The sequence below is a fragment of the Silurus meridionalis genome, chromosome 13 (assembly GCF_014805685.1).
Source record: "Silurus meridionalis isolate SWU-2019-XX chromosome 13, ASM1480568v1, whole genome shotgun sequence".
Lineage (NCBI taxonomy): Eukaryota > Metazoa > Chordata > Actinopteri > Siluriformes > Siluridae > Silurus > Silurus meridionalis.
Window position 1 is genome coordinate 23,262,857 of NC_060896.1, and position 27,120 is coordinate 23,289,976.

General features: G+C 38.0%; 2 protein-coding genes across 2 annotated transcripts; both read right to left on the reverse strand.

Annotated features, from left to right (window-relative positions):
• Window positions 1–765: 765 nt before the first annotated feature.
• Window positions 766–13,733, reverse strand: LOC124395710 (CLK4-associating serine/arginine rich protein). Its single transcript, XM_046864473.1, is given in 22 exon segments — window positions 766–1,382; window positions 1,479–1,503; window positions 1,618–1,706; window positions 2,415–2,461; window positions 4,482–4,540; window positions 5,533–5,593; window positions 6,493–6,532; window positions 6,891–7,064; window positions 7,325–7,464; window positions 7,467–7,614; window positions 8,501–8,683; window positions 8,767–8,808; window positions 8,899–8,972; window positions 9,105–9,183; window positions 9,466–9,562; window positions 10,263–10,402; window positions 10,512–10,596; window positions 10,667–10,746; window positions 10,880–10,981; window positions 11,799–11,896; window positions 12,190–12,329; window positions 13,577–13,733. Coding segments are annotated over 21 exon segments (1,905 nt in total). The 5' UTR covers window positions 12,289–12,329; window positions 13,577–13,733; the 3' UTR covers window positions 766–1,339.
• Window positions 13,734–17,688: 3,955 nt separating this feature from the next.
• siae (sialic acid acetylesterase) lies at window positions 17,689–26,593 on the reverse strand. Its single transcript, XM_046865304.1, has 10 exons — window positions 26,439–26,593; window positions 25,558–25,719; window positions 25,040–25,194; window positions 24,809–24,947; window positions 22,831–23,011; window positions 20,731–20,816; window positions 20,511–20,644; window positions 19,435–19,586; window positions 18,345–18,531; window positions 17,689–18,228 (listed from the first exon to the last, which is right to left on the reverse strand). Exons 1-10 carry the CDS (start codon window positions 26,494–26,496, stop codon window positions 17,914–17,916), a joined length of 1,569 nt encoding a protein of 522 aa, XP_046721260.1. The 5' UTR covers window positions 26,497–26,593; the 3' UTR covers window positions 17,689–17,913.
• Window positions 26,594–27,120: the final 527 nt, after the last annotated feature.

The following is a 27,120-nucleotide window of genomic DNA, read 5'->3' on the forward strand; positions in this document are numbered from 1 at the left end:
ATCTGGATTTAATAATCAAGATAATCGGAAAAGGAAACGGTATATATTGTTATATGGAATATTTTTTGCTCATATTATTACTGCAATTTTTTTTGCAGCAAAATAAACAAATCTGGATATAAAAACACCCCTTTTAAATGTGCACATGGTTTAGTCTGCCTTGCACGTGTGAATGGGAATATTATTTTGACGCTGAAGATCATGCATTTTGTAATAGAGGCATACAAATGACTGTTGAAGTTCTTATATTTATTGTAGATACTTTTTTCATGGCTGTACAAGTGAAATCGAGCCAAACAGGTAGCTTTGCTCGTTATGTCTTTCCTAAACAAAACTAACGTTGTTTTGATGAGCAGCACTCACTGCCTTACACCAATAAAATGCTTCTACTGGCTAAAGGATGTGGGTGAGGAGGAAGTGGGTTTATCGAGGTCGCCCAAAGACAGGTGTGTGTATGATGTTTTTTACTGTCCGCCTGCTTTCGAAACCAAACAAGTACAACGAGTTTGAGACAAACTACCACACATTTACATCTTATAAAACACTTTTTTCGGAGACGATCAAAAAGATCAACAGTGCCTTCTTAAAGAGATCGTGGCCCTCAGTTCAATTTAAGGCATTGTTTTGAACGCTGAACTGCGCCACCTGGCGCTGAGCCTTTGTATAAAGAGCAAGTAGTCCTTCTCTAACTCGTGCAGAAAGAAAGCATACAGGTGTATTTTAATGTTATAGATGCATTTATAAAACAATGACAGTATTCAAATGTATTTGTAATACTTTGGAAGCATTTTATTTGAGCAATTGAGCATATTGCAGTCGATTTTGGGTAAAACAACATGGATGGCAGACTGGTATTTACAGCTTGAGAGTGAAATGTTTCCCACCACAGCTCTGAAGTGGTCACGAATTGTCATGTGAACACATTATATACAACGTTGGGTCTGGGTCTTTCATGCCTTCAAGACAATTGATTTTTGTGATGGGAAAAGTCAGTCGGAGATACAAAATGAGGACACACTGGAAATAATTAATCCTATATACAGCTAACCTCTCTGCAAAAGCAGTTTACATTCATACATAGACTTTTCCTGCTTTAGAAGAATATTAATGCATCTCTGTACCTCTGGATGCACTAAAACATAAGATGAGGGAGGAAAAAGTTTCTGTTGAAATCAGACATTCATTTATACCACAGGGTAGTCTGACCTTTAAACAGGGTGAAATCAGGAGCAAAATTACCCCCAACTACCTTTCGGTTTTCTTTTCATACATGTGCCTTAAATAGTCTGCCTGTTTTTCTTCCTAAATCCACTGTCTTCTATCAGTAATAGGCTCGTGTTTAGTACCGATAGTGTGGGCTCCGTGACCTTGAACGCGACCTCCTAAAGAGTAAAAAAAAAAAAAAAAAAAGATTAGTTACCGCTAATAAAACAAAATTAATTCTACACTACACATTTGCAGAGCATTGTTTCTCCTACCTTCTGTACGAGCCATAATCCCGACCTGTATAGATGAAAGAATAAGGATTAGAAACAAATGACTTATCTTTGTAAATATATCCTGGATATTTATTATCAAGACATAATGTAACAGGGTCACATGTGTGGAATTACTCACTGTATTTGGAACTGGGTGAGGGCGAGCGACTCTGGCGGCCGTATTGCCGCTCCCACTCATCTCTCTCTTTCTCTCGTCGCTCTCTTTCCCTATGATGCAAATTGCTTATTAAACCATATATGCAACTTTGAAATAAAAAGAAGAGACATCCAAATTCATGTTAACACTAGCAACATGACCATTTTCCCCATTCAAATGTGGCACAAAGCCGCAATTTCACTGAAGCACTTGAACTGAGATTTTCTCAATCCCCTGCAAAATAACTGACATTATATGGTGGGGAAAAAAAAAAAAAAAAAAAAATCATTGCCTCAATTGATTCCTCAGCCCAGTCCTATAGCATGTGGTCTGATGTGTCTTCAGTTCCCTACTCGATTTTAGTTCTTACCTGCAATTAGTTCCCTATATTATTGAACATGCAAAAATAGAAGAAAAACCTATAACTATAGGAGAACCATTGGTCCTCATACTGTTATATATGACTTCTCATTACATGTGTATAGAGACATTATAAACGAAAGCAAAGCTTGGAAGGAAGTCGCAGAGATTTATTTTTTTTGACACATACATTCTGGCACATGTATATAACTAGTTAGAATGCTTTTCTTGTCGCTATGCAACATGAAAATCAAACAACCAAGTTTTCACACCAATCAGTGTGTTAAATATTTTAAGTTTGACTAGCCATAAAGGCTATATAAACTGTGCTCATACACAGCCAGAAAACATACAAAAGACATGGGTGTTCTCACTTGCTAGTGTGAACACAGGATTACACATTAACAAAGACATCTTACTTCATGCGAATTTTGCGTGCCATAGCTCTCAGCACTCCTTCTCGTTCCTAAACAGAGATAAAATAAATCAGTGTGTGCTCATATTATACATACTAATCTCTCTCTCTCTCTCTCTCTCTCTCTCTCTCTCTCTCTCTCTCTCTCTCTCTCTCCCATATATAAAAATACAAATTCACAGTTTGTTGTGTACCTCGGTTTAATTATCGGTTCAGTTCAATTTCAGTATGGTTAGGGAAAAGAAATACAAAATTGCTTGTCATTTTTTATTAATGCAGACTATTATTAATATTTGTGATCATTTGAACAGTTTAAAAATTGTAACATTTTTTTAAATAAAATGCCTACTTGGCTAAAATATAAAACAATATTTTTTGATACTTTATAAAAATGTAATTATCTAATTATTGCAATACACTATTATATTGATCAAACCGAGTAATCGATTAAATTGGCACAATTAAATTGATTAAATAAAAGTTATCATGAGTTAACTCGTGATTAATCTGACCTTAATCGCACATTTTTAACTGCGCTTTAAATGAATACTTTAAATTTTTTATTAACCGATATGTGGAAAAATCTGGATGCTTTGTGCAAATGTATGTTTATTATTAGTGAAAGCAGACTCAACATAGAGCATGAAGACAAAATATTATTGCAAATGTTTGAAAGTAATTATGGTGTTTTTTTTTTTTTTTTAAATCAGGACAACAAACAGAACTTTTGCTATGATTTCACACGGACGGTTTTAATTGCCGGATGTGTGCATTATGGCAGAACGTGGTCCCTGTTGTGAGACTTGGCGGATTAGTAAAACAAATGTTTAGTGATTAAAAAAACTTTTTTGCAGTTTTTTTTTTCTTCTGAGTAAAGAAGACATTGTGAATAAATGCGTTGCGTTCAAGGCTTTAATTTAGCCTTTTTTATATTTGTTTTATTATTATTATTTTTTTTTTTTATAAAAATGGTCAAACAGAAATAAGAGCTGCGTTGATTAAATGTGGAATGGGCTATAAGACAATAAGATTGTGGCTTTGGCTGTATATTTTAGGGTTATTGTCATGCTGGAAGACCCATCCATGACCCATCTTCAGTGTTCTCATCCAAGATTCTACAGTGCATAGCCCTGTTCATGTGGTGAAGTCTTCCTGTACCCTTAGCAGAGTAACAGCTCCAAAGTGTTCTTGGGGTCATATTCAGCATTTCTCTGCTTCCAAACATAGTCGAGTCGAGGCCAAAGAGCTTAAATTTGGTCTCATCTGACCACGTCACTTTCTCTCAAGCCTTCTCCGAACCATTCAGGTGTTTATTGACAAACTTCAGACGGCCTGTTCATGTGCATTCTTAAGCAGAGAGACCTTGGTGTGTTAATGGTTTTCTTGGTGACTGTGGTTCCAGCTTCCCTTAGATCATTAACAAGCTCCTCCTGTGTAATTCTGGGCTGATCCCTTAACTTTCTCAGAATCTTCCTTACCCCATGAGGTGAGATTTTGCATGTAGCTCCAGAGCAATTGACTTATCTTGTATTTCTTCCATTTTTAAATTATCGTGGCAACAGTGTTCTCTTTCTCATTAAGCTTCTTGCTGATGGTCTTGTAGCCCATTCCAGCCTTGTGCAGGTGTACAATCCTGTCCATGACGTCCTTTGACAGCTCTTTGGTCTTGCCCATGGTGGGGGAGAGGTTTGAATAGAAGAGGTTGATTCTGTAACTAGTGTCTTTTATACACACAATGAGTTGATATTAGGAATTATTTTTTAAAGGTACAGGACCAATTTGGGTGTGTGGGGTCAGAATTCTTGCTGGTTGGTAGGGGATCAAACACTTGTTTCACTCTATCAAATACGAATTCATTTATATATAATAGTATTTTTTCAGGATTTATTTTTATATTCATTCTCTTTCTGTTAAAATAAACCTACCATAAAAATGATAGCTTGTTCAGTTCTTTATAAGGGGGTACATTCAGCAGGGGATCAAATAATTATTTGTGTGTATATGTATGTGATGTGTGCTATATATAAAAATTCGGTTCTCCAATAAGATCTATTATAAACCACGTACTCACCTGCCGCTTGTGCTCCTGCTGCTGAATTTTGACCTGTGCTGCCCTCTTATCCGCCTTGGCTGCAGTTACAAACACAGTAAAAGTAAGTTTGATTCATTCAACATGTACTACTACAAAGTCTTTAGTATTAGAAATGTGGTATGTGGTAATGACACACACCCCCTGCATACCAAATCCTCCAAATGTAAACAGAGATTATAATTACTCTGTGGCACAAAAACCTGAACATGCAATGCTCTTGAAAGGTAGCGAGTTGCATTGTTGTGCAATGGAGTGGTGAGGCCCAAAAGTGATAGAGGCTTGTAAACTTGTAAAGTTTAACACTGTGCAGAATGCATGCCTAAAATCACTTGCTTACCTCAAACCGCACTGAATGAGCTAAGCATACATGCCTACGTGGTTTCTGACACTGTATGACATTATATCCAAATTTAGAAGGCAAAGGATGTTGCAACCATCGATTGTAGAATTACTTTCTATTTAAGCACATACATAATCACTCCACACTAGCGTCAGACTCTGGTTGGAAAGATTTGTATAAAATACACTTTAAATGATTTTTATTCGTTTTCTTTTGCCAATTTACGTTAGCCAAGCCACCTAATGGAAACGTGCAAACACGTGAAACCACACACAGACAGTAACGGGAGAGCAGGATCAAACTGGGGTCCCTGGGGCTGTGAGGCAGCCATGTAACCTGTTGTCTCTACTTGCCACAGACAGACAGACAGACAGACAGACAGACAGACAGACAGACAGACAGACAGACAGACAGACAGACAGACAGACAGACAGACAGACAGACAGACAGACAGACAGACAGACATAATACAAGCTTGTAGTAGCTGATTCTGAACACCACATATATCTTGGGTGGATATCAGGAGCAAGAAGAAAAAAACTCAAGCGTTTATATGGCACAAAAAATGGTTTTTTTTAATGCATGGACACTTAGAATCTTAAGTGTAAAAGTTCTAAATCTGGATTTTGAAAATTGGCATCATCATTATATAAAGTGTAATGTGCTGAAGGAAAACAGTGCTGGACTCACATTGCTTGTTGAGAGCCTTCTGCATGCGCAGCTTCAGCTTCTCTTGGGGGGTCATCTTGGGCTGTAAGGGACATGCTGTTATTAGAACATGATGCCAGAGGACATCTTTGGAAACGCAAGAGGATTGTAATACTACAGCAGAGCTTACATAAGGGCACAGATATTTAGAAAATAGCCTCGAACCGTACGTGTTTTTCTCAAAATGTTTTTTTTTTAAACAATAGCAAATCGGGGGGGAAGAGTGTGTCTATATAACACTGCAACACATGTAAAATATCAGTACAACAGCAATGGTCTTCTTCTTGCCCCTGGTATTTCCAGAGTGCGGGTATGTATGGGAGTGGCCGGTTTTGCAGTTCTTTATTTCACTTTAGCAGGCAACAACAAAACATCTTTATCTTTTCATTCAATTTAACTGCGAGACGTCAGAAAAGAGGATAATGTGAACTTGTGCATAAATGCAGGAAAGTAAGAGTAGTGTTGCACTGCCTGTCCCAGCATGCCCCACTGTTGAGGCGAGAGCACCTGGGATCTTTCATACAATTCTAACAAAACACCACATTTTAAACAAAGTCAGAACACACACACACACACACACACACACACACACACACACACAGTCTTTTTGTTTCATATTAAAATTCATGCATCTCTCACACACTCGCTCTTACACATTATACACAATGAAGGTTAAGACAGGTTCAGAAATAGGTGCCCTTGAAAAGACCACTGTGTTCTGGGAACGGAGGGCACTGTGGTCGCCTGGCGCACTGGCAGAGTTGATCACCATGGAGACAGCTAATCTAATGACATTTCAAATGAGATCGGGAGCTCTCTGAGGAGCCGGCATTGAATGAGGTGGGTTGGGCGCCTCACAACTGATTGACAACTGTATCAGCCTGTCAGGAGTGAGGGAGGCGTCTTTAGCAACAAAACGAGCCATATCAAATTCTTACTGACTTTGGCAGCTCCCGTCTCTTTACCACCCGGAGTTTCAGGCCTGAAAAACAGAACGAGAGAGAAAGAGTGTGTGAGAGAGAGCTATGCTTATATATATTCCAAAGACCACTAATCAAAAACTAATCCTTGCAGTCCCCGAGTTACGATGAGTTACAATGACACCATAGTAACGTGAAGATATCGAGTTGAGACATTGCAGGAAAATTGTAATATTGAAAAAAAATAAATTTGGATCACTATTGTCATTTTAAGATAAATAAAAATCCTAAATCAAACCATAGTAACTCAGAGACTACCTGCTTTCAGTTTATACATTTTTAAACAAGCAGTGAATACACCATTCAATTCTACAGTAAAGTGATTTCAGTATGCTGTGGCTGCATTTCAGACATACTCACTTTCTCAGTTTGTCAGGTACAGCAGTGGCGGTGGGCTGGGCAGATCGAGACGAAGGGGAGGGGCTACTACTAGCAGGAAGTGAGCGAGATGGGCTCCGGCTGCTGCTGGCACCTCTCCTGTACCCAGAACTCCGACCACCACGGCGACCGCGGTCACCTGAGCGAGACCGGGACCTGCAAAAGGGACACACAACTGTATGGTGAGGAACATCTCCGGTGGGGGTCACTAGGAAGTGACCTTATTTTGCTGACAAGGTTAAAAGAGGCAGCCAAAATCCTCCCTGGGAAATCAAGTTACAGCTTCCTGTGGTGAACATGTCCACCCCCCAACATGCAATATGAAAACAGATAGTAAATAATGGACACTGGATTTCTTGACAAGCTACACTATGATTAATTGCATACCTTGTATGTCCCCCCCCCCAACCACCCACCTGGTTCTTCTGCGTGATGTGTAGTGCCTTCCTCTATCTCTGTCTCTGTCTGTGGAGCGAGAGCGTGTCCTCTCGTAGCGTCTCCTAGAACTGCTTCCTCGTCCTCCGTGTTGCCATGACCGAGAGTCCGAGCGGTGGCGGAGGGTGAGCGGGATCGCGAACGGCGACCATCTCGGTCACGTCCTCCGCGTGCACGTCGACCACGCCGGGAGCGCGAAGACGAACGAGATGAGCGGTGTGAGGTAGAACGTGAGGAGGATGATGAGCGGCTGGAAGAAGAGCGTCTCCTTCTGGACAGACATAAAAACAGCAACATTCAAATTATTATAGGCTTTCATGCCAAAACAGCCCAAAAACAGTGTGCCATGGTGCAGGCTATAAACTGGATAATTTATCAACTGGAAGCATATTATATAAAGTGGAAGTGTTGTGGTTTACCATCTTCCTTCCTTCCTTCCATCCTTCTATGATGATTTTGACTTAATGCGGCAATAAAAAGTAAATTACATATGCACAGTATAGTCAAAAGTATGCGGACATTCGCTCAATCAACCCATATGTGCTCATTCCACATTTAGTTACCCTTCACTCTTCTAATACCCGTCACTCTTCTGTGAACGCTTTATACTAGATTTTGAAGTAGGGCTGTGAGGATTTGCCCATTTACTAAGATAAGGCACTAATGTCAGACAAGGGCAGCATTTTATCTGTTCAGTTCCTTGGTGCTCTGTAGGGTCAGGATTCCGTTCAACCGTTCAAATTCTTCCACTCAAACGGCGCAATTGTCATGCAGAAACATGGCTCCAGTGAAAGGAAATATCTAATCTATAGCATACAAAGATATTCTAATGTGTCTACCTTGTGGCAACTTGTTAGGGAAGCTCCATATATGGGTATGGTAAGGTGGCCACATACTTTTGGCCATGTAGCATTTCGTGCAATAGCCCTGAATCTCAGAAACTGCTTTGAGTGCAAATTCCTGAAACATAGTTTAGCTGCGTAAGTATGCCAAAGAGTTGACACAAAAATCCAAGCCAAGTGTGTGACTTGACCTTATAAAAAATAAATAAATAAATAAAACACACTCAAATCATATCACAGTGCAAGACAAATAGCTGACAGGAGAACACATCCAACAGAAAGCCAGGAGGAGTGCAGTAAAAGGAAGTTACCGACCGGGAGCCCCTGCTATGACCTGCAGGGTTGGAGGGAGCATGGGTTGACTGGGCGGTAGCTGGGGCTTGTGCAGCTGCAGCGCCTTCTTCGTCACTGCCCCCAAAGCTGGTGATGAATGTGATCTTATCGTTGCCTGGAGAACGTGAGCGAGAGCGGGACTCGGAACTTGACTCAGATTGGGGACTGAGAGAAGACCCAAAAAAAGAGAAAATTTTAAATGCAATTCAACCAACCAGGAGGGTAAATTTATACATCCTTACACTTACCGCTTGTAGGGGTCATAGGTCGGACTGTCTCTTCTGGCATAGCTGTAATTAATCGTGAGGTGTGAGTGAAGCACGGTAAAACAGGCCGCAGTGTTATAGTTTTGATGTTGATGCAATGCTTATACTGGTTACCTGGGAGGGCTGATCTGTCTGCCTTTCATATACTTTTCTCTGAACTCTCGCCTTTGTCTGCGTGAGCGCCGGCCCTGACGACACGCACACACGTTTAGATAGCATCTGCGCAAAACATGTTGGCTACCTGCCAAAAGTACCTACATACAAAAACACCAACAGGGCCTCACAAGCCAAACTAGCAGAAGAACTGGTTTCGTTCTTACCGAGTACATTGCCTTTTCGGCCTCCAGGGCTTTGGCATGCTTTATGGCCTCCACTTCCTCCTTGTCCTTTCTCAACATCCTGCCACAAAAGCATGTCGGTTATTCGGTCTGTCACACGCACACCATCCATCTCGCTGTCATATCTCATCAATAACTCCACCAGCAGCGAACATATCAGTATTTCCCAGCTTTAACATGCCATTCGACTTTTTACGGGTTTCTTAAGTGAATGATTTGCATCAGATGTGTTTAAAAAAAAAAAAAAGAAAAAAGAAAAAAAGAAAAAAAAAAAAAGGTATGTGCAGGGCAAGAGATGTGACCTAAATATAGGATTTCTATAAAATGCCAACAACAAACAGACCAGACGAAGTCTCCTTCTGCCATGCCATACGGAGTGGCCATCTTGTTCACCTCCATCACCTGCTCTGGGTTTAATTCATCCACATCCACCTCGACATCTGGAGAACGAGATCATTAACACTCTTTAGCGTTCCTAAATTCATGAATTAGACACGTACTGAATGTTGAGCCCACAAACATTTAGCCAAAAATAAACTGATAACTTTGTATAAGGGCACCAACAAATCAGCTATTCAGGGTGCACAAAAATCGAGCTGTGTGCATGTTTTGGGAACATGATGCATCTGCCATCAAAGCAAGTTACTGATCACAGTGTTTGCAAACATTCAAAATTGTAAACAAAGTCAACCCAAGTAATTAAGGACCAAGGTGTATGGAATGCTCCATATCTACCACACACACCCCCTTACTTTATCAAATAAAAAGGCAAAAATATGAATGTGTACCCATTAATTTAAATCAAATAAAGTTAAAAGTTTAACACCACAAAAGCCAGAGAGAGCACATTGACCCTAAGACCCTGCAGGACACCACCTATAAGGTGTAGTCGTGGAATTTACTCTTATTCACCTAAGAGAAGGTGGTCAGATAAGGCGCTAAGTGGTGTTAATGTTTATTTTTTTACTATATTCAATTTTGAAATCAGTGTAAAGATTTATAAACTAAAACAAAAAAGTTATAATTCAGTGCTGAGCATTCTGCTAAATCCTTCATTTACATAATTTAATAAAACTTGATCTTTAAAAATATATAAGTTCAATAACAAAAAAGCCACAACAGAAAGAAAATTAGACACACCAATGTCAGGAATTACTTCATCCTCCTCAGACTCGCTGTTCTCCGAGTTCTCCTCATCCCCTTTATCTGACCGGGCATCAGATTCTGTAACTGTACTGTCCTCATACGTGTAGCCAATTTGAGCCTTTTTTTCAGCAAGCCTTAAGAATAAATGTAATAAAAATCAAATCGAATTAACAAGGATTTCCTTATTTAAATATGAACAACCACAAATCTACCAGTCAGCCAGCTACGCTGAGATAGACTTACTTTTTCTTTTCATCCTCGTTTGGTTTCTGCAGGCCTCCATATAGCTCGTCCACGTAGATCTGATACAAACACTGCTCCTCAGAGACTACAAGAGACAACATTACCTTACAAACACAGTTTGTGCAAGACTCCAGTCGATGGAAAATCTTACTCACTGTTAGCAAAGTCGTTCTGCACCAGGCCTCGGTAACGTTCATAATTGCACTTCCTCTCCTCGCTCTCCTGCTCAGGAGTCCTTTAACCCAAACACTTATATTATTAAAAAAACATCAACTTATTATTCAGCAAAATAATTATTTTTATTATTTATATTTTCCATGTGTAACAATCACAAATCATTATCCCCTAAAACACAGAAATTTACTCACGTCGTGCTCATCAGAGAAGGCGTATAAGGCGGAATGTAGTCCAAGTGCGCCCTCACATCAAACCTGTCAATCATATTATTGGTGTCACCCTGCCAAGGCATCCTGGAAAAAAAAACGCGATTCCCAGTATTTTATTATAATTGCTGCATATCTATGGTGTCTGCTTTAAGACAAACAATACATCTATAGATACATTTATTAGCTAAAATATACCGATCGGATATAAGATTATGGCCACCTGACAAATATTGTGTTGCTTTCCCTTTGCCAAAACAGTTCTGACCCATCGAGCATTAACAGCATTAACTTCTTCAGCAATTTGAGCCACAGCAGCTCATCTGTTGGATCCCCACGTGCATCAATAAGCCTCGGCCACCCATGACCCTGTTGCCGGTTGACCACTGTTCCTTTCTTAGATCACTTTTGACAAATACTGACCACTGCAGACCGGGAACAGACCACAAGAGCGGCACTTTTGGAGATGCTCTGACCCAGTCGTTTAGACATCACAGTTTGGTCCTTTCTCCAATTCGCTCAAATCCTTACACTTGCCCATTTTTCCTGCTTCTAACACATCAAATTTGAGGACAAAATGTTCACTTGCTGCCTAATTAATCCAACCCACTAACAGGTGCCATGATGAAGAGATAATCAGTGTTATTCACTTCACCAGTCATAAAGTTATGCCTGGTTGGTGTAGGCAGCTCATTAAGTATGAGCTAGTTAGCTTGTGAAGTGCATTATTCCAGACATTGACAGACAGACAAAAGAAATCATTTGCAGGGCTCTAACAGCACAGACGTGTAATCTTTACATCCTGAGCAAGCTGAGCCACTGGCTTTACAAATCCTGTAACAAACACTAAAACAATTAACATAATCCAAAGTCCAGGCAAAAACTGCAGTCACAAGAAACTCACATGTTGGCTGGACTCTCTGCAGCTAGGGCTACAGCCGGATCGAGGTGGATTTTATAGGCACGGCCATGAACCTGCAGGAACTGAGCTGGATCCTTTTTCTGCAAGGTAACAAACATAGCAGGACCACAAAATGCAAAATGTCAACAGCGGCAATAAACTCCCTTTACGTTTCTCTTACAAATCACATGCTAGGCATAAGGATGAACTGAAAAACATAGCAGCTGCTATAAACAAATATAACAGGTTTGATCTTGCATGATTATGCGTTGTTCAGAGTGAGAAATTAGTGAGAAACTACTGAAAAATCTAAACACAAACACTAGTTGTATTTTCATGCACTGTATAAACATCATTAAGCGCGGCGACGAGTTGGAGCATGATCTCTGCCTACAATCTTTTCATAGTATTCCCGCCGTCGCTCCCCACGACGCTTGTAGTCCACCATCATACCGCGCAACTTGCGCTCATGTTTGCGGGCCTCCTGCCACATGACAGCTCCGCTGGGGGTCGGTGCGCGGCGGGGCACGGCTGCTGCTGGGACATAGAAAAAACGTGTTACTTGACTACTCTTCACTCGATCATCTACTTATCAATTATTCTATTGATCTGAGGCCGGGTCTGACAGGTTGCACACTGCATCCTTTCTCTTTTCCTCCTCCCTGGTGGCTCCATCCTCAGCATTCTCCTACCGATGTTACCCATGTCCCTCCTCTGCACATGGTCAAACCATCTCAATCGGGCCTCAATCTCAACATCTTCAGCTCTGCTACCTCCAGCTCCACCTCCTGTCTTTTACTCAATGCCACTGTCTCGAAACCATACAACATCGCAGATCTCACCACAGTCCTATAAATGTTCCCTTTCACTCTCACAGATACCCTTCTTTCACAAATCACTCCTGCTATCACTCTTCTCCACCCTGCCTGCACTCTTTATTACTTTGCACTGTTGACCCCAGGTACCTTCATCACCTCTTCTCCCTGCAACTGCAGAATTTTGTATTTTTTGGATCAATAGTCAAAATTCAGGTAAATTCTTGTTATTCATCTTTAGGAGTTTATGTGATTTAATGAAAAATAATAAAATTTATTTAATTCATTAAACCATCATACAGGCTTCTAAATCTGTTCTGTAGCTTTCTTCTTCTTTGTACTTATAGCCATTTGAAACCTAATATACAAATTGTGTGGGAAAAAAAGCAATACAACTCTAACAGCTAAATCCAGGCATGCAATAAATATTAACATCATTTTGAATGCCATTCAGCATTTTACTCTCATTAAAAAAAAAAAAGAAATGTAGAATGGTAAGCAGTCCTATTTCTTACCAGTCAGCTGAAATTGAACTTTTATGCAAGATTGGTTATATGATGCTAATCCTAATTCATCTAATGCACATTATATTTTACATAGTACTAAATTATTTGGCTAGCTAGTTAGCTATATAATGAACGTTTCGGCTAGTTTGGTTAGCCTGACGTTTACTCAATTCGGAGATCATTGTTGGACCCTCTTTTTTTGTCTCCCTCGCTAATTATTATATGTACGAGCAGCTAGTTAGACAATTAACACGACAAATATTAACATATATATAACCTTGTGTCCAGAGCTAATGGTTGCTAGTGCAATGGCCAGCCGCCTGCTATGCTAACTGCTTTGCTAAGCTGCAGAACCTAGCTAGTCAAGCACTCGATTATACACAACCCTGCTGCTGAGCTTCCGCCAAATCTAACAGTTTCTTGTATGTCTTATTGTGGTGCCAGGTGAGCGTTAGGTTACCTGTTTGTTTTGTTTTACTTATAGAAAGAAATAACTGGAGTATTTCCCCCCCACAAGTGTGCAAATAGGACAGGCGCTAGAGCTGAAAGTTAGGACGTCGCTTTGCCTGCGCCGTTTGCATTGTTTGCTAGCTAACTGCTACAGTGCACACCCCTCAACAGCGCAAATGGTTCGTTCCAAACTGAATGGCGGATAAGGCACTAAGGGTCAAGTCTATTCAGCATTCATTGCTTGTTGTAGGGGTGTACAAATCTCAGTTTTGCACATATTTGTATGTTTCTATAATGTCTACCAGATGCGTTACGCGTATTTATTATATTATCTTTAAATAGATAAATAAATAAATAACTATAGAAACACTAATTTATTACAAATGGCTAACCAATAGGCGAATAGACGCCCCCCACCACTAAAGTTCGGTAGACTCTCCCGATTCTGCATGGCTACAGGTGTACTTGGGACGATTCAGGTAAACTATATATTTCAGGAAGCAAGTACAACCACTGACCACCATACCTGTATGTGTACCTTCACCACAAAGTTAAAAGCACACAATTGGACGCAATGTCTTCTGTAGTTTTCAGATTTCTCTTTAATTAGGATGACCAAGCATGGCAGCATGTCCATTCACTCCAAAATGACATGGTGTACCAATAGTGCTAGTGCCCTTTTACATTTCATCGGCTCTTTTCATGTAATATCTCCATCAGGCATATCATTATCATCAATAAACTCAAGAGCACTTATACACTTTATGGACAAAAGTACTAAGACGCCTGACTTTGCCAGCCATATGTGGTTCTTCAACTATATGTTACCACAAAGTTGGAGACACTACTGTATAGAATGTCTTCGAATGTCGCAGCATACCACTTTCTATCACTTTCTTTCACTTGAACTAGGAGACCCAAACTGTTCCAGTAATACAATGTCACTGTAAAGAAAAGCATGCTCAATAAAGGGTTTTCATGTGTTGCAGAGGAAGATCTTGCTTCTATAGAGACTTGACCTAAACCAAGTCTAAACTAAACCCCTATGCCATGAACTGAAGTGCCTCCACAGGCCTCATCACCAAACATCAGCGCCTGATTTCACTATTTCCTTGTAAGTTAATAAAACAAATTCCCACAACCATTCCCCAAAATCCAGTGGAAAGCCCATGCAGAAGATTAGATGCAGTAATTAATTGATTAATCACATTTTTTTCACAAACTATAGCCTTATACACACGTATACCCTGTCCATAAAAGACAAGGAATACTAAAGAATTTCCATTTGGGGAGACTTTTACTTTCACTTCACTACATTTCAAAGTCAAACACCTTTTTTCTAATTAACTATATGATTGAATTCAGTCATACCATTATTATTGTTTGAGTGGATAAAAAATTGCCACCAATCAGGGACGAGTGCACGCTCTGTTTTGAACTCGTTTTGATTGCTTGTATCTACTTATCACCAACATACAGTTCAGCATCAGTTCAACAGCAGGCAGAACATTTTGAGAGTAATAAATGATGGAAGAAACTCCTGATTCCAATTTGCCACAACGACCATGGCCTTATTTGTAAGTAGTTGAAAATAATTTTAATTTAAATAGATATCAATCAGTGTTTGCCAAATCGATATCATTCTATTAACAGATCGTTGAGCAATGAGTCTTGTGCCAAGAATTATAATAGACATAAATCATAATACTTTGGATACTTAAGTACATTTGAAGGCAAATACTTTAGTACATTTATGCATGTAAAAGTTTAAAGGGAGCACTTTTGCTTCTACTGGAGTCATATTTTACCGAGTGTTTCTCTGCTTTAACTCAACTACATGGTTTGTTTACTTTTTCCACCACTGTCAATTGATAGGGACAACCATAGGACCCCACTTATTAGATCCTCTTGAAGTGACATTGATAGTAATATTATAGTGCTGCCTTCATCAAGTACAATACACACAATTACCTGAATTTGTGTTGCATTTTATTTATACAAAAATGTATCTTAAAGTGAGAATTGGCAACTTTATCATTACTAAATCAACAAGTGTTTCTGTTTCTATCTGGTTACAAACCTGATAGAAACCAAAATCAGATATCAGTTACTTCAGATGAAATCAAATGGTAAGAAGTAAACCACTAGAATGTTCAGGTTACCATGCTTAAGCTTTATTTTCTCTTATAGTATATTTAAGCAATTTGTTTTTTAAATGAGTTTTTTATTTGTTAAGAATAACTTTTATGCATTTATTTTTTACAGTTTATGTTTTGGAGCATCTGTGAATCATATTATCATTTATGCTAGTGCAGCTAACAGTGGTTCCATTACCGGCTTCTCTGTTTTTTTTTTTCTCTCACTTGAAGTCGCAGCTTATTAAGTACCTGAGAGAATGCAACACACAACTCACATAGATGAATCTCCCATGGCATAACATTTAAAGAATCAGCTTTATCTTAGAGTGCTGACACAGAGTGGAGTATTCTTTCAGAAACGTTCAATAAAGCAACATTTCTTAGACTTAAATGAAACCTATTTATTGTTATCCAATAAAAGACATGTCATGGATGATTTAAAAGTAAACTCATGGAAACAAACACCTTCTGACCAATCAGATTCAAGACTGCTGTGGTATAATACTAGGGTTAACTCAAATACCTCAATATACTTGAATATATCTTTGTAGAAAGTGTTACCTAGTTGAATGTTTTCAATAATTCTTCGCCGATTTCTAAATACAAGACTTTAAATACTTGTAGCTATAACAATAAATCTTTCTGACATTTTAATAATCACGTTGTATCTTCAGAGGTCACATGCTGTCCAACCTGTTTAGCCCAGGAGTCAGTTTTAATGTGTTGCTGATGTGGGATTTGCATTATTTGTCAGCAGATTACAAACATCCTGTCCAAAATGCATATCAGCAAAAGTGCGAATGCGTTGTGGTTTGGGCTCATGAGAGTTGCAAGGTGAGATCAGGCAGGCTATGTGAGCAGTTAGGGCTGAGCATAAACACAAAACCAGACCATATAGAACAGTGTACCCATGGGTAGGAAATTCATTTGGGACACCAGGCATGGGCTGAAATGGGACCCAAAGGAGAACTTGAATCTAGAGAACATGAATTTTGTTTGGTAGTAGATTGATGGTAAAAAAATCTGCAGTTAAATTCTTGCATAAATGTAATTAAATTAATTTTTTTAAATCTATTTATTGCTTGGGATTGCACAGCTACATAAACAAACATTATAAGAAATCTGAAATTATCGAAATTAAATTATATTTATGCTGATTCTACAGGACCCGATTCATTTGTAGCATTCTCTGTGAATATCCGGTGATTGTGTTGTATCTTGTTCAGTCTTCATGCAGGACTGAACAAGACCACATACGAGCTCCTGCTCTAGGCTGTATTTCAGTTTAATCTGCAGGGTGGGGTGCGAGTCACACGAGATCCTGTTGTACAGTCACTCTGCGTCATTGTGGTCACTCAGGAGGACTTCCTAGGACACGAGTCCCTCACCTTTGTTTTTTAGAGGCCCTGTCCAGGGAGTAAGAGGGTCTCACTGGATATGCAAGACATCTGTCCAAACCTAAGGCTCATGAGTAAAGGCCTGTGTATGCAATTAAAAAAATAAAATAAAATAGAGGTTTAAGGGGACGATCTTTTTGGTGGATCTGAACACTTACTTTATTGTTGTTTGTTCACTAGTGTCAAAAGGAAGCCAAAATTATACAGTAAAAAAAAAAAAAGTGTAGAATGATGACAAGATGAAGTTCTAAAAACTCACATTTCAGTAGTAAATGATGTGTACATTTACGTCTTATGTTGTTACAGCATTTAAAAAAATGTGTGCAAATATCTATGAATCTGTAAAACAAACAACCCTATGTACATATACCTTTTTGAATTTTATATTTATGTAACTCTTGTCCCATACTTATAGACAATATTGCCATCTGCTGGTTAACAATGGAGTAGCAATACTCAACTGCGTTCCTTTTCCTGACAAACTGTACCCCATACAACCATCCTGAGAAAGAGTCTATTGCCTATGATAATTTCATTTCACTTTAATAGGAACACTGGTGCACATTATCAACAAAAAAAAGAATTGCTGTGAATTAAACAGATTTATTTGTGGTTTTTAATTTTCACACTGTTATATTGGACTATTAGACATTTATTTTAATGCACGTGTTCTCATATATATAACAATATAAAAATAAAAGTGCCATCTTATTATTTTTTAGGAACATAAACACAATTTCCGTCTACATTCTCCATCTATTCCAGAGTAATTTCCAAAGCATTAAATTTTTCAGACTGATGCCACCTTGTGTTTAAAGTACATCTTGCTCATCATATGTTAAACATACATCATTTTCTCCACATAATGAACGTACAGGTGATATTTTTGCTGCTGTCAGATTTGCGATGAATAATGGTGCAGGTAACACTCCATCTTTGCTGTAGATGGGACATGCTTTATAAGCACACGGCCAGTCACTCCATGCGTAACGCAAAGCTGCTGGTACACTATTAAGGGGACACTCTGGGAGGGACACCAGCACATAATCCATTCCTTTTTTCTTCATTGGTGCCGGAATCCACAGGGAACCTAATTGACATGGTTTAGTTTTTATAGAGCAGCAGATCTGTAGTGGAGACAACACACAGGCAGCAAGATGAGGAAAAGCTACACCATCATCACAGTAAAATCGCTGTGCTATAAATATCAACTATTGCTCAATGACTCAGTACCAAGCCATACCTCAAAAATGTTTTTGGAAAGCGTGGCTGTGAGATTTTGATTGTAAATGATTTTTATGGTGGTGTTTTTAAACCGAACAGACATGGGAAATGGACCCTCGAAGGAGACCCCATTTTCCTCATAGGCTACAGCTCGTGCACCCAGCACCAGCCTGAATGCTACATCCTGTTTATCCTGTGGGTGGATGCTATACACACACACACACACACACACACACACACACACACACACACACACACACACACACACACACACACACACACACACACACACACACAAAAAAGAGTTTTGCAAATAATTATTCTGCTGTTCCTTCAGATGTTATAGCTCATCGAACATATACATTTTTCCCTGCAAAAATATTACAAATTAACAAACACTATAAATACATATTTAATGCATATACTTTCTTTCTATCTATCTATCTATCTATCTATCTATCTATCTATCTATCTATCTATCTATCTATCTATCTATCTATCTATACACATACACACACTAGTGTGAAAAAGTGTTTCCTGTTTTTTTTTTTTTTTTTTTTTTTTTTTGCATGTTTGTTTGTCACACTTTAATATTTCAGATCATCACACTAATTTAAGTATTAGTAAAAGATAACAAAAGTGAACACAACATGCAGAAAACAAAATCCAAAACTACATGGCCCTGTGTGAAAAAGTGTTTGCCCCCCTGTTAAAACTGTAGTTTATCACACCTGAGCTCAATTTCTCTAGCCACACCCAGGCCTGATTACTGCCACACCTGTTCATAATCAAGAAATCTCTTAAACAGGACCCACCTGACAAAGTAAAATAGACCAAAAGATCTCAAAAAGCTAAACAGGGTGCAATAACAATTAGCTCTAACAGAAGAAATGATGTAATACCCACAGTGAAACAAGGGGGTGGAAGCTTTAAGGTTTGGGATTTGTTTTGGAGCAGGGAAGGTTGGAGTCTTACATGTGTTTATGTATATAAAATTCTGTGCTTTGAGAATGATTATACACGCACGCACGCACACACACACACACACACACACACACACACACACACACACACACACACACACACACACACACACACACACACAGTACCTGCCCCAAGGTGAAGTCTCATCTGGCAAGTCCATAGCAACAGCCATAAATGTTTTTTTCATGACCTTATTTGGAACAAAACCATAGTCGTCTGTCTGGTGCCAACGAATTTCTGGAAAACCGTCTTGTACGTTCTTTTTGTAGGTAGACAACTGTAGGGAGCCAAACACACACACACAATATGAACAAAGGGTTGGGGACACCTGGTCATAGGTTTGGCATGGTCTTTTTTTATTCATCGCATTTCACATTTTGTCACAATTTGCTCTTATAATTCCATCCACTCCTCATGGTCCACTAGATTTTGGAGTGTGCTTGTGGAGATTTGTAGACATTCAGACACAAGGGTCTTTGTAAAGTCAGGTACTGATGTAGGCGAGGTGAAGAGGCCCACGTCAGCATTCCAACTCATCCAAAAGGTGTTCAATACTAGTTGAGGCCAGAGCAACCCATGCCTGTTTAATCTGCAGGGGCATCCTGGGGGCACAGTTATGCTGGAACAGGTTTGGGTCTTCTAGTATAAGTGAGAGGAAATGGTCATGCTACTGCAGCCAAAGACACCCTGTACAATTGTGTGCCTTCAGCTTTATGATAACAGTTTGGGAAAGAACCACATATGGCTAGAAAAAAATCAGGTATCCCAATAATTTTGTCCAAACCTTAAGCAGTGGTGTGAAAAAGTGTTTGCCCCCTTCCTGATTTATAATTGTTTTGCATGTTTGTCACACTTTAATGTTTTAAATCAAACTAATTTGAATATTAGTAAAAGATAACAAGTGAAAACAACATGCAGTTTTCAAATGAAGGTTTCTATTATTGAGGGAAAACTAAATCCAAAACTACATGGCCCTGTGCGAACAAGTGTTTTCCCCCTAAATCTAATAACTGGTTGCGCCACCCTTAGCAGCAACAACTGCAATCAAGCGTTTGCGAGAACTTGCAATGAGTCTGTTACAGTGCTGTGGAGGAGTTTTGGTCCATATTTGAATGGTCAATATATACACATATTCATTATTCTACAGCTAAGTCGTTTAAATCTACTAATCAATCTAGGTTCCAATGATCCTGCATGTCACCTGTACAAATCCAAGTGGAAAGTCTTTTGGAGTCTGTCCCTTTGAGCCTATATGGAATGCCATCCTCCAGTCATCAATCATGGCTGGGAAAAGGCACGAGTACTTGTCCTGGTCATATTCTGCATTGGCTTCACCTAAAAAAAAAAAAAAAAAAGCAGGGAAAAGCTAGACCATGCCACACTTTATGAAATGCTTTGGATCGCTGAATGTGAATTAATACCTTGGTACCATATCGCTCCTTTAATGGTCATGTTGACAAGAGGGTGAATCATGGCATTCCATAACACTGTACTGTTCCAATGTGCACTGTTTTATAAATAAAAAAATAAAAACAAGTAATTAAACAGTTCAGCTTCTAGTATTTAAAATGATCTTTTTTCATGGTCATCGGTGAACACCAAATGCAATCACAATTGCCACAAACTGGCAGAAATAAACACCAACCAGGCATAACATTATGACATTATAACATCATGAGTGGTGAAATAAATAACACCGATTATCTCTTCATCTTGGTACCTGTTAGTGGGAGGGGTTTATTAGGCAGCAAATGAACATTTGGTCCTCAAAGTTGATGTGTTAGAAGCAGGAAAAATGGGAAAGTGTAAGGATTTGAACGAGTTTGACCAAACTGTAATAGCTAGACGACTGGGTCAGAGCATCTCCAAAACTGCAGCTCTTGTGGGCTGTTCTTGGTCTGCAGTGCTCAGTATCTATTAAAACTGGTTCAAGGAAGGAACAGTGGTGAACCGGTGACAGGGTAATAGGTGATCAAGACTCAAAAAGCTGGCACGTGTTGAAGAAGATAATGGTGTTAATGCTCGATGGGTCAGGACTGTTTTGGCAGCAAAAGAGGACCAACACAATATTAGACAGGTGGTCATAATGTTATGCCTGTTCGGTGTATATCGTTAAGATGTTCTCAGTAAGTGTTATATAAAATAAAAATGGGCAGTACATTAAGACAAGACATTGCTCATGTCCTTTTTAGTGCCTTGTAATTTTTTTTCCATTGGACTTATAAATGGACAATAATATACAGTACCAGTCTAAAGTTTGAATTGTATTTATTTTCATCAGTCTAATAACAGTAGGTTCTGGACAAAACACCTGTTCCACTTCACAAGCTTCTTATTCAGCTAGTATTACAGTATCAGTAAAAGTGAGTACACCCTTTATATTTCAGCAACCATTTTAGTAGATCTTCTCAAGGGACAATACTATAGAAATTAAACGTGGATATAATTTAGAGTAATATAGATCTAGGTATATAACAGTAGATATTTACTGTCCTCTGAAAATAACACCATACAGCCAGTGGTAACGGTTGTATGTTGTTTAACCATGAAAAGCCACAAGTTTTATTCATGTTCATGTTTTTATCTGCTTGACAAGACCATACAAATTTGTGCATCTTGCATTTGAGCAGTTAAAATTTACTGCTTTAAATACAATTCTCTCATACTGACCAGGGGATATAGTTACAAAATTGTATCTAGTAATTCATGTTCAAGGACACAAATTTCCCTCTTGCCATGTAATGTATTTCAATAGGAAGTATTTTTGGTGCCTCTGCCACATTTTTCTTTCACTGGGTGGAATTTGTTATTGATACATTTATATGTTTGTTCGATCAAAGTAAATCTTCATACCATTAAATTACTTAGTTTGTTGCATTTTAATGAATAAAACATGCATGTGCCTCTTAAAAACCATAAAAGACTAGGTGTTTCCATACTTCTCACAGGTACTGTATGCAAATGGGACTTTATCCAAATAATTATGGCTACATTTGCTTATGTAATAAAACCAAAAACCTTTTATAGTAATCATGTCTATTGTTTAGTTAAAGACTGAGAATGCATAATTAAGTTTTTGTTTTTTCATCTATAATAGGCTTTCGAAATTAAATAATTAGGAATAAGAAAAAAATAACATGGCTGGAAAAAAAGCTAGAAACAGATTTTGAGAAGATTAATTATATTAATTTAATTTTAATGTTTGTCTTAATGAAAAATAAATTGAAACAAGCTTTTCAGATATATGACATGGGATGATTGTAAAAGTGGGTGGAGCTTATTAAACCCTTTACAACGCAGTTGTCATGAGTGGGCTGTAAACATTTTTTTTTTTGCTACAGTTAAAAAAAAAAAAGAGTGTAAAAAATACACATAAATTATCTATAAAAATCAAAAATCAATCAAACTCAACTATGATCAGAAGCTTGCCCAAAACACAAATATTAATCCCTTTTGTATTCAACTAAATTTGGAAGGTTAATCTTATCCAAGTGCAAAATATAGTCTAGAGCAGATTGTACCTGGCAGGTTTCTCGAGGTCGCAGTTGTGAAGCACTCTATGGGAGGACCATGCTTCTATAGGCGTCCCACCCCAGCAAGACTCCACCAACCCAATCGGATACTTCAGGTGCTCGTAAAGGTAGCGGCCGAACAACCAGCACACGGCTGAGAAGTGACTGAAATCCTTTCCTCCAAGGATTTCTACAATCACAGATAGACAAAATTTGTTTATAGACAAAACTTCTAAACCTCCTATAGCAATAAATATAAACCTTCTATAGCACTAAATACACATGTGGCTAATAATTTAATAATAATGATAGGTTTAATGCTTTGAACGCACACATTTGGACAAGCTGGAACCATTGTGTTCTATTTCATTCAAAACTCACTCAATATTTACACATTTGGTAAACATAAAATGAATACAATTACCCCAATAGATTCTCTAGTAATCCACTGCAATTAATCTTTAGGTACAATCGCTAGTTTGCCATTACAGTAAGTTGGTGTGCTATAATAGGAAAATAATTAACAACAGGGTGGAATGACGCAGTGCAATACTTAACAGAGCTACAATAGATGGTTGATGAGCAAAACAACAGCAGACCCTGAGTTGACAATCTTTTAATAAAGCAAATTTCCAAGTTAACAAAGAAGTAAAAAAAAAGTTAAAAGAAACAAGGTGCAAGTTTTATTAGTTTCTAGTTTCATTAAATATTGTAAAAACATCACCAATCGTCTACTTTATCATCTACCTCTAAAAGCCAAAAATGGAAAGAAACCTAAAGACTGTTCTGTGGCAGAAAACTTAGTTTTAGCTTTACCACTGACTACTACAAAGCACACGGACATGTACTTTGTTATTTTACTTAAGTAATTTTTGGCTACTTTATGGTTTTGAAGAGTATCAAAAGATGCACTTTTTACTCCACTATATTTTAATTGACAATGACTGTTACCAGTTACATTTTGCATGGAGCTGTAAAAACTACACGGTATTGAAGGTACTAGATGCGACTTGTCTTTTTGCACCAAATGAAGCTACTCCACATAGTAGTAAAAGGCGAATTAGCATCTAATGGTTCTTCTACTTTGTGACATGATAGTGCAATTATATTTGTTACCTAAAAATACCTTTTTGAATGATTGCTCTACTACAGGGGTGTCCAATTTTTTCACCAATGGTAGGTGTGGGTGCAGGTTTTATTTACAACCAAGTTTTTTTCAATGACTCAGATGTGACCCTTGACTGGTTGAAATGATAACCTGCACCTACACCCGCATCCATTCTGGCATGCTGAAGAGACAAAAAGGTTGTTGCGTTGATTTGGTTAATGCAGTGTTGAGGTGTACAATTCGGTTTGTATTGTAAAAAATAAAACCCTCACAAATCAACAGTTTTTGGCTTTTCATCAACACGTGTCTTGGTGTTTAGGACTAGTGCATCTTTAAACCTACGTTCAACATGAGTAAAAATACTCAAGTACTGTAAAAACCAGATACTCTAAGACTTTTACTCAAGTCATATTTACTCTTTACACCTCTGCACAGAATACAGACTTAAAAAATAATGCTAAATAAATGTCAAATAAAACAATTATTTGTTTTTAAAGACCCTGTGTAAGCTGTTACTATGGACACAATAAGTTAGACCAAGCACATTAATATGAACTTGCAGCTAGAACTACTTACCTTTCTGAGCTGCCGAGATATATATATGTACAGTACAGACCAAAAGTTTGGACACACCTATATTCATTAACCTGTATAAAGAGCAGCACTTAGAACAACTGCTTACAGTCTGAACATTATGTTAGCTACACAAAAACATGATAATAGGTTTGTTCCTGATTCCATTTGTTTTTCAATTCAGCCATTTATTTGGTAGTAGTTTCTCACCAGGAAATCAAGATCGTTTGGAACCTCTAAATCTCATAAAAGAAATAAAAAAGCATTCCAAAAACCTCATTGTCTTTTGGACACCCTTGTTCATACCTGGTGTGGGAAGGGACCAAGGAACCTCCACACCTAAAAGGTCATTCAACTCAACATTGCTGTTATTCAGTGCCACCTGGAAAACCCTCACATTAGGGAACTTCGCGGCCAAGGATAACTCCTCGGAGGCATTATATACCTGTATGAAGAGCAGAAACACATCTCTTAATGAGAAAAATGACCTCAGGGAGCTTTTAGCAGTATTCTGTTTAGAGAAAAAGGGAAAGTCACCTGACCAAGTGTAAAGGCCATGTTGCTCTGGCCACCACATAACCAAACATCTCCAAACAGCACATCCATAAGTACAATCTTGTTTTTGTTTTGAACAGCAGTCAGAATATATGGACCACCAGCCTGAACTGGATCAAGAATCACCTTCCAAATGCCTGCAGAAGTTGTCCGTTTTATTCTTGTTTTTTTTTTTTTATTTTATTATTCCCATTTTATGCTCTTTATGTTATTAGTCTCAAGAAGGGTAGATATATATATATATATATATATATATATATATATATATATATATATATATATATATATATATATATAAAATGCCAATGTTTTAAAATGAAAAGATTATTTTACTAAAAATTACCATGCATTTAATGTCACTAAAATAACACAACAGATTGAAATGTATAAGCATTAAAAGTTAAGTCCAATATATGTTTATTACTGTTACTTAAAAGTTTCTGTGCTATCAGTAAATGCTTCTCGCTTAAACTTCACACTAACCAGCTTTTGTTACTCACCATTAAAAACCGCAACAGATTTATTTTTATAATGTTGTGGTCCATCTATAGTAATCTGAACCTCATCTCCAGCTGTGCCATACCCCCAAACCATGGCTTGCTCTGGAGCTTTCTGCAGGACCATATGATCTCCATAATACGACGCAAAGCGAAATTCAGAACCTGTAAAGACAAATGTGCAGATGTAGTAGGTAATTCTGCTGCCTCACAGCTCCAAGGCCAGTTCGAGTGCTGTCTTTGTGCACTTTTTATGCAAGTTCTTCCCAAGTCTGTTGGAATTCTTTAGTTTTCCTCCACCTTCCAAAAACATACCAGAATTACCAGTATATTATCCACTCTAAATTGTTTATGAATGTCTGATTTGAGTGTGAGTGTGCGTGTGTGTGTGTGTGTGTGTGTGGACTACTATCCAGGGTATATTCCAGTCTTCCACCTAGTATTTCTAGGATAAGCTCTGGAGCCACCACAACCCAGCAAAAACAAGTTAATAGAGATGGGTGGATGGATGGCAAATCAAATCAATAATGGCAATGACACCTGAAAATGATCTCCCTGCTTTAAGTCATTTGGTTACTTTGTGCAATACATTGGCAAATAAATAAAACCTTGTTTACTGTCCAACAGCTACAAATGCAGTTAGAAGAGGTCTTCCTGCAAGGTTCTCAGCTTATTAAGAGCAAGAAAGAGATATTTGTAAAAAAAATAATTAATAATAAGATATACATGTAGGATGATGAAGATTTCAAGACAAAATTCAGTATATAAACTAACCCATGCATACATGAGTACATACAGATTGTATTTAAAAGAATTAGTACAACTACAAAGAAAAGTGAAATCATGTTTTGCTAGTAGTTCTACTACAGTTTATTATATCTTACCTACGCATAATTCAACAAAAACGCTTAAAATCACTACGAATGCAACTTCAGCCTGCATTTCTGTAGAAGCCTCACAACCAGGAAGTGCTGCCAAAGTCACATGACTTTCACGTGAGAGTCTTGTAGGCGGAGCGAAGGTCAAACCCGGAAGTGTGGGTGTTTCTTCTGCATTGAGGTGGGAAGTAATGAAGTACAGATACTTGGTTTCAGTACTTTACTTCACTATTTATTTTTTGGACAACTTTTTTACTTTCACTCAAACTAAAGTAAAATGTAAGAAGTAGAAAGTACAGATATTTGTGTTAAAATACATTTCTACTTCTTACATTTTAAAACACATCTTACATTTATTAGGCAACAACATTTATAAAATTTGCTTTGTATTATTATATTAATTTAGGCTGTCAAAATGCAAATTAATTTTACCGGCACTGTTTGACCATTTTTTTATATAAAAATAAATAAATAAATATAAAAGATGAGAAAACTTTAAGTACAACACGTTTATTCATAATGTTGTTTCTTTACTTAGATATAATAAATAAATAAACCCCAAAATAATTTTAAATCAGTAAACATTTGTTTTACTGATGCGCCAAGTCTCAAATCAAACACCAAAATCCACTATGACGTGCACATCTGACAATTTACCCTCCAGGGTCGAACAAACGCGGCGGCACGT

What these genes read in the sequence shown, in the direction of transcription:
- siae (XM_046865304.1), bottom strand. Translation starts at nt 26,496, where the DNA reads ATGCAGGCTGAAGTTGCATTCGTAGTGATTTTAAGCGTTTTTGTTGAA. An exon ending in TTTTGTTGAATTATGCGTAG is followed by an intron (nt 25,720 to 26,438) that starts GTAAGATATAAT and finishes TTGTCTTTACAG; the next exon opens with GTTCTGAATTTCGCTTTGCG. An exon ending in GAGACTTCACCTTGGGGCAG is followed by an intron (nt 18,532 to 19,434) that starts GTACTGTGTGTG and finishes GTGTGTGTATAG; the next exon opens with CATCCACCCACAGGATAAAC.